The sequence below is a fragment of the Penaeus vannamei genome, chromosome 21, assembly GCF_042767895.1.
Source record: "Penaeus vannamei isolate JL-2024 chromosome 21, ASM4276789v1, whole genome shotgun sequence".
Classification (NCBI taxonomy): domain Eukaryota; kingdom Metazoa; phylum Arthropoda; class Malacostraca; order Decapoda; family Penaeidae; genus Penaeus; species Penaeus vannamei.
In genome coordinates, this window is record NC_091569.1 from 34,904,936 (window position 1) to 34,912,435 (window position 7,500).

The 7,500-nt window shown below is 47.5% G+C and overlaps 1 protein-coding gene across 3 annotated transcripts in view; it reads right to left on the minus strand.

Annotated features, from left to right (window-relative positions):
- The window catches only part of LOC113824071 (innexin inx2), a 161,280-nt gene that overhangs the window by 86,580 nt on the left and 67,200 nt on the right, over window positions 1-7,500 (minus strand). Inside the window, exon 1 of one of the 3 annotated variants that reach the window (XM_070136119.1) lies at window positions 2,040-2,177. The exons of the other annotated variants lie outside the window; for them this stretch is intronic. Coding sequence (XP_069992220.1) covers window positions 2,040-2,055 — 16 coding nt within the window. The 5' untranslated portion in view covers window positions 2,056-2,177. Of the gene's footprint in view, window positions 1-2,039; window positions 2,178-7,500 lie in introns of those variants that run through there. 3 annotated transcript variants of the gene reach the window in all.

Sequence of the window (7,500 nt, forward strand, 5' to 3'; positions counted from 1 at the left end):
ATATCATGATGATAATGATAGTAGTAATAGCAATGACAGTTTTGGTAATAGTAGTAGTAATGGTAGTTATAGTAGTAACAGTATAAGTTGTAGTAATAGTAGTAGTAATGGTAGCTATAGTAGTAACAGTATTGGTTGTAGTTGTAGTAATAGTAGTTGTTGCAGTAGTAGTAGTTGTAGTTGTAGTAGTTAGTTATAGTAGTTGTAGTAGTAGTAATAGTAGTAGTAGTAGTAGTAATAGTTGCTGTAGTAGTGGTAGTAGTTGTAGTTGTAGTAATAGTAGCAGTTGTAGTAATAGTTGTAGTTGTGGTAGTAGTAGTAGGAGAAGCAGCAGCAGCAGTCGTATTTGTTGTGTGGTTGTGATAGAAGTAAAAATGATGATAACGACTAAATGCAACACCAACACCGATAATGATGATGACAATAACGAGTAAACAAAACAGATCATATTTCACATTTCTGCTTTCACCACTATCAATGGTAAAGACGCCCACTTGTTAAAAGAGACACGCCCACACTGCCAGAGAAAGTGCCTCTACCCTCTCCTTTTTTTCATTTTTTTATTATTATTATTTTTTTTAGGTTACACGGCCATTTGTAGAACATATGGTCGATCTTTCTCCTTTTCAAAAAAAAAAAAAAAAAAAAAAAAAAAAACTTTCACACGATTACGCATAAAAATTCACTTTCATTTTATCTTTGTTGTTGTTTTTTCATACCCTCAAGAAATAAACAAACAAACAAACACTTCAGGACTTCATTCCGGGAGTAAAACTTCTCCCCTCCCTCCTCCCTCCTCCTACCTCCCCCCCCCTCCCGCCCACAGAAAGACAAATTAAACATGCAGACTTTAGGAAAACAAATATTTCCTCCTTATCGTATTACATTCACACAATTTCTTCCTCGACCCCCGCCTCAAAGGACAATTAATGACAATAATGAAAAAATACTCACTCCACCCCTTCGCAACAATGCAGTCAACAACAACAACAACAACAAACATTATAGTCTATGCAACATACATCACATACAGACAGTCCTCTTATACACAAACTTATGAAAAACCACACACAACCCATATGTATCTCCTTTACGAAAAAATAGTTGTAGCAGTGGTAGTATATATATATATATATATATATATATATATATATATATATATATATATACACATATATATATATATATATATATATATATATATATATATATATATATACATATATGAAAATATATATGCACACATAAATATATACACATATATATGTATATATGTATATATATCTCTATAAATATATATAAATATATACATATATACATATATATATATATACATATATATATATATATATATATATATATATGTATATGTGTGTGTGTGTGTATGAGTAAATATATATATATATATATATATATATATATATATATATATATATATATATATATATATATATATATATATATATATATATACACAGTATGTGTCAGTATGTGTGTGCATTATAATAATAATAATAATAATAATAATAATAATAATAACAACAATTATAATGATAATAATAATGGTAATAGTAATAATGATAATAATAATAATAATGATAATAATAATAATAATAACAATAATAATAACATTGATAATAATAATAATGATAATGATAAAAATGACAATAGTAATAGTATTAATAATAATAATGATAAATAACTCACGACATTGTTTTACATACCCAATACACTTTACTCACTTTACACAACCAGGAAACAACAACAACAACAAAACGCAAACACATCAAGAAAATACTAATAACAAAACCCAAACACACAAAGAAAATACTAATAACAAAACCCAAACACATCAATAAAATACTAATAACGAAACCTAAACACACAAAGAAAATACTAATAACAAAACCCAAACACTCAAAGAAAATAATAACAAAACCCAAACACACAAAGAAAATAATAACAAACCCCAAACACACAGAGAAAATAATAAACAACAACACCTTGGTCGATCGCTGAAAGGAAGGCTTGTCGCTCACCTGAACTGCGGAACATGATGGGCTGAAGCGGCGAGAGAAGCACCCCGAGTTCTGGGGACCTGCTGGGCCTCTACATGTGAGACTTCGACGCGGGGGATTAAGCAGGAGGGAAGGGGAAGGGGGTGGTGGGGAGATGGGGAGTGGGGGGGAAGGGGTTTGGGAGTGGGGGGAAGGGGGTGGGGTGGGGTGGGGGAAAGGGGAAGGGGGTTAGAAGGAGGGAGGGAGGGAAGGAGAGGGGATGGGAGGGTTTGGGGAGGGAGGGAGAGGGATGGGAGGGTGAGGGAAGGATGGGGGGAGGGGGAAGGGGGGAAAGGGTTTTGAGGGGTGAGGGATAAGGTGGTAGGGTAGGATGGGAAGCGAAAGAGAGAGAGAGAGAGAAAGAGAGATCAGAGACGGACGGAAAAGAAAACAAACAGAACAAAGCGAGAAGATGAAAGGAGAAAGAGAGAGAGAGAGAAAGAGAGAGGAAGAGAGGACAAAACAGGAGTTCCCTTCAGTAGCTCCGCCAGGCGACCGTCCCAGGAGACGTCGTTAGCGCTGCCGAAGAGGGGAAGCAGACGGCGGCGAAGGGAGGAACCTAAACCGCCTCGGGAGGGGACACAGAAGGCCCCTCTCGACGCCTGGAAGGGACACGCCGAACGCAGATCATACGCTTTTCTTTTCTATTTTTTCCCCCTCTTCGTCGAAAGAGGGAGGGACGGAGGGATGGAATAAAGGGGGGGGAGGAGGGGAGGGGAGGGGAAGGGAAAAAGGCTGCGAAAGTCCTCGAGGGGAAAGGATGTCGTTCCAGAAGTCGTTTCCGGGGAGAGGTGACGAGGGCGTCCGAAGGGTCCTTGGCGGAGGCGGCGACGAAGGGTCCGATCGGCAGCGGGTCGTCGTGCGGGCGGGCGGGCGCGCGGGCGGGCGGGAGGGAACGGCGAGAGGTGGTCTTGCTCCGAGGGGCAGAGGCCAAGTGATGCCAGCGAGGACTCACGCAAGGGGCCACGGCAGGCAGACGAGGTAGGGGCGGAGGGGGGGAGGAGGGCGAGGGCCGGGGGAGGCTAGGAGGGAGGGAGGGGGCGCGAGGAGGACGATGGAGGGGAGAGGGGAGAGGGTAGGGGGCGGGGTTGTTGCCAGGATGGAGGGGGGAGGGGAAGAGGAGGAGGAGGAGGAGAAATAGTCGGAATAGGAGTAGGAAAAAAGGAGTAGGAAGATGAACGTAAGAAAGGGAAGAAAGAGAAAGAGACAGAAGATCGAGTGGTCGTGGAAAAGATACTGAAGCTGTGACTGGAAGCGGAAAAAAATATTTACTAAGAAAGAAACACAGGATACGAGGTGGGGGGGGATGGGGGAGGAGGAGGAGGAGAGAGGGGTAGGAGGAGGATGGGGGAGAAGAGATAGAATTACAAGCAACGATGATAAGCTTGATGCATAAAACCGATAACGTAAAGGTAGAACTCGCAAGGATGATAATAACAGGGCGAGAGAGAATCAAAATAAATAAACAAATAAATAAAAATACGCAGATCCCTTTCGCAAAAAAGGAGAAAGAATACAAATGAACAACAAAGCAATTTGAAAGAGAGAGAGAGAGAGAGAGAGAGAGAGAGAGAGAGAGAGAGAGAGAGAGAGAGAGAGAGAGAGAGAGAGAGAGAGAGAGAGAGAGAGAGAGAGAGAGAGAGGGAGAGACCGAGAGAAAGAGAAACAAGAGACAGACAGACAGAGAGAAAGAGAAACAGAGACAGAAAGAAAGAGAGAGAGAGAGAGAAAGATGATGAGACTAGCAGAAACACACGCCGTTTAAACCCAAGGAACCAAAGTAGCCCGCCTTGGTCACGTGCTTATAAACCGAGGTCCATGTGTGAAATGGATTCCCTTTCGTAATTTGTGACACACGATTCGATCCCTTGCGAAGAGGAGAGAGAGAGAGAGAGAGGGAGAGAGAGAGAGAGAGAGAGAGAGAGAGAGAGAGAGAGAGAGAGAGAGAGAGAGAGAGAGAGAGAGAGAGAGAGAGAGAGAGAGAGAGAGAGAGATTCGTTTAAGAAACGGGTATGTAAATAAGGATGGATTGATAGGTAAATAGAGTGATAAAGATAAGAGATGGAGGCAAAGGAAAAGTCTAAAACAGATGAAGAAACAAACAAAAAAACAAACGAAGAGCAGGAAAAAAAAAAAAAAAACAGACGATACAAATATCAACCGAATGAAAGAGAAATTCTAAGAAGACCGAATAAAAGAAGGGACAAAAGAAGGGATAGGAAATAGGGCCGATGAGTCAGAGGTGGCGGATCGCACGCAACTGAAGGATCGTGTCGAGCGAAATTCAATGGAATTCGCGAAATACGGAGAAACGAGGAGGCCGAGAGAGGAGAGAGAGGAAGGTAGAAGAAGAGGAGAGAAGGGGAGAGAAGACCGCTACGAGGTTTCAGAGACGAAGGGAAGGATGGGGGGAAGACGGAGAGAGGGAGATGAGACACAAACGGGAAAGGAGAGAGAGAGAAGGGATAAAAAGAGGTAGAGAAAGACGGAGAATCGAACGAAATAGGAACGTCTGCCCACAAGGTCAGGAGGTTTAACGCGGGTGGGGGGAGGGGAGGGGCGAGGAGAAGGAGGAGAAGGAAGAGGAGGAGGAGGAAGAGGGGGAGGCAAGAAACCCCTTCAGTTATGTGATCACACACAAGTAAATATGAATAGCAAATGGCGGATAACTGACAGGCAAAGAGACAGGGGTGATGGTAGGATATGGGTAGAGGTGGGAGAGGGGAGAGGGTGGAGGGAGGGGAGAGGGAGAAGGCAGGGTTTGGTGGGATGGGGTGGGGTGGTGATGGGTAGGGATAGGGAGAGAGGGAGAGAGTGAGGGGAGGGGGCGATGGGTAGGGATAGGGAGAGAGGGAGAGATTGAGGGGAGGGGGTGATGGGTAGGGATAGGGCGAGAGGGAGAGAGTGAGGGGAAGGGGTACAGCGGAGGGACTGGGGGACAGGAAGAGAACGGGGATAAGGGGGGGGGTTGCAGGGGGGGTTGGCTGGGGGGGAGGGGTGGATAGGGTGCCGCCGACAAGGGTCTTTTCGTCCGAGTTAAAAACACTCTTCCAAGACCTCGATCTGGGTCTTTTGAAGAGGGCAAAGACACAGACGGGGCGACGAGGGCGGTGGAAGGATTGGAGACGGCTGTAGAAGGGTGAGAAGTGTGTGTATATGTATTCTTCACCCTTCTCCTTCGCTGTTTTTCAGTGTCCTTTTTTAGTCCCGACTCTCTTTCTTCCTTTCTTTCTTTCCTTTTAAAGATTTACACTACCCGGTCCGACAGGAAAGGAAAGGGGGAGGGGGGGTGGGGAAGGGAGAGAGAGAAAGAAAGAGAGACCAAAAAAGTCCCCTTCTCTCTCTCTGTATATAAAGGTATTCCCCGTTTTTTTTTATTATTATTTTTTATGTCCCCTTCTCCTCTCTTTTTTGAAGCCTTAAAATCCCCTCTTTTTCTCGGACACTTCGAAATGGCCTTTTACGAGCAGAAACCTCCTACATCCAGTCGTGTAGTTTTTCTCGTTCCTACTCCTTCTTTTTCTTTTTTTTTTCTCTCAACCAATCACAAGGTTCTCAGATCCCGCTAACCTGTCGATTTTTCTGCTTGGTTCTTTTTGTTTTCTATTTGTTCCACTCTCTTGATTATTTTTTTTTCGTAGGGTTTGGAGGTTCACTTCGGAGGTTCCTGGTTCGGTCCTCGTCACTACCGCGCACTCACACAGACAGACACACGAGCCACAAAGCACCTTCTGTTGCAAGCTCCGTCCGCTCCTCTGCTAGGTGTTGCACGCACGGCCAGGCAGCGGCGCGGCGTCCAGCCCTTGCGATGCGCTGTCTGAGGTCGTCTCGGCGGCGCGAGGAGGGCGCCGCGGCCAGGACGGGTTCCTCGCGACACACACCTTTTAGGGCGCAGTAGCAGGGCCAGGGAGATGGGCCGGTGGGCGGGGGAGGGTCGAGGTAGGGGGCGGGCGGGCGGGCGGGCGGGCAGGGCGTCAAGGAAGAAGGGCGCTCACTCACTGCGTCTTCCTGGTTGCTGAGCGAACGCCGGGGCCTTCTCGCGCTCTGCCGGCGTCGCTGCGGCCCCTGCGGGAGCGCCCAGTGAAAGTGCCAGGCGTCGTCGGAGGGCGAGCGGGTCTCGCGCTCCTCCCCGGGGCGCCGTGGGGTCCGCCCAGTTTTCTGCGTAAATATTAAAGTTCACCGACGCTGTGGGCGGTCGCGGGCGGTGCTGTGGCGGGCGGGGGCACCCGCAGCGGATGCGCAGGAGGGGAGGCGTCTGCAGCCGAGGAAGGACACGTCGAGCGCCCTGCCACAGCCCAGCCTCGGACGAGCAGGACAGCCGGCAGGACACAGGAGCAAGCGAGGGAGAGCCTGCGTCGCGGAGACAGCGGTCGGCAAATGAGCGAGGGAGCGAGGGCGGCGCTGGAAGGAGGCGGCGGAGGTGAGAGCGACGCCCTACAGGTTGCACGGGTCGTCAGCTGATACTGGGCCGAGCCTGTGCTCTGACACCGCCACCGGCCGCGCCAGGCCCGCCGAACGGCCCTCTCCCAGCGCCGCCGAACCCGCCGCCGCGACGCAACAGCAGCCGACACAATAGCGGGGGGAGGGGGAGGGGAGGGGGAGGCGAGAGAGAGGGGGCGAGGGGAGAGGCGTGGGCAGAGAGAATGTGGACGAAGAGAGGGAGAGAGAGCGTATGAGATGGAGAGATATAAGCTGACAGAAAGAGAGAAAAAAAACAACAACAACAACAACGATGCCAAAATACAATAACAATGCTCTCTGCCGAGTGAAAGTTCTGGAGTCCGCGAGTTATAAAAATCCACAAGCGATATAACTGACCCGCCGCGGAACGTGAGGCCTCAATGAAATTAATTAGTGTCACTTAGGGGGCGGGGTGGACGGGGGGGAGGGGGGTGTTCCATCATGGGAGAGAAAAGGGAGGCAGAGAAGAAAGAAGAGAGAGGAGAGAAGAGAGAGGAGGTCAGTGGGAGCGAGAGAAAAGAGAGAGGGACAGAAAAGAGAGAAGGAAGAGGAGGGATAAATGGGAGGAGAGCGTAATGGAAGGAAGGGAGAAGTGGGCGAGAAGTGGGCGAGAAGGAGGAGCAAGAGAGAGAGAAGGAAAGAAAATGGATGAGCGAAAGGGAGGAGGGAGAGAAGGAAGGAAGACGAGAAAGGAAGAGGGAGAGGAAGGAGAAAAGCGAGAGGAAGGAAGGAAGTAGGATGTGAGGGAGAGAGGAAGGAGGGAGCAAGAAGAAGTTGAAGACGAAATATATGAAATAGACATTCGACTTCGACCAGACTAAAAAAAAAGAAAAGAAAAGAAAAAAAAAACATCCAGCTAGTCAAACAATCTACCCATCTATCCATCCAGCTAACCACCCAGACAGACAGACAACCAGATAGACAAACAGGAGACCCAAACAGCCAGACAGACAGACAGGAGACCCAAACAGCCAGCCAGACA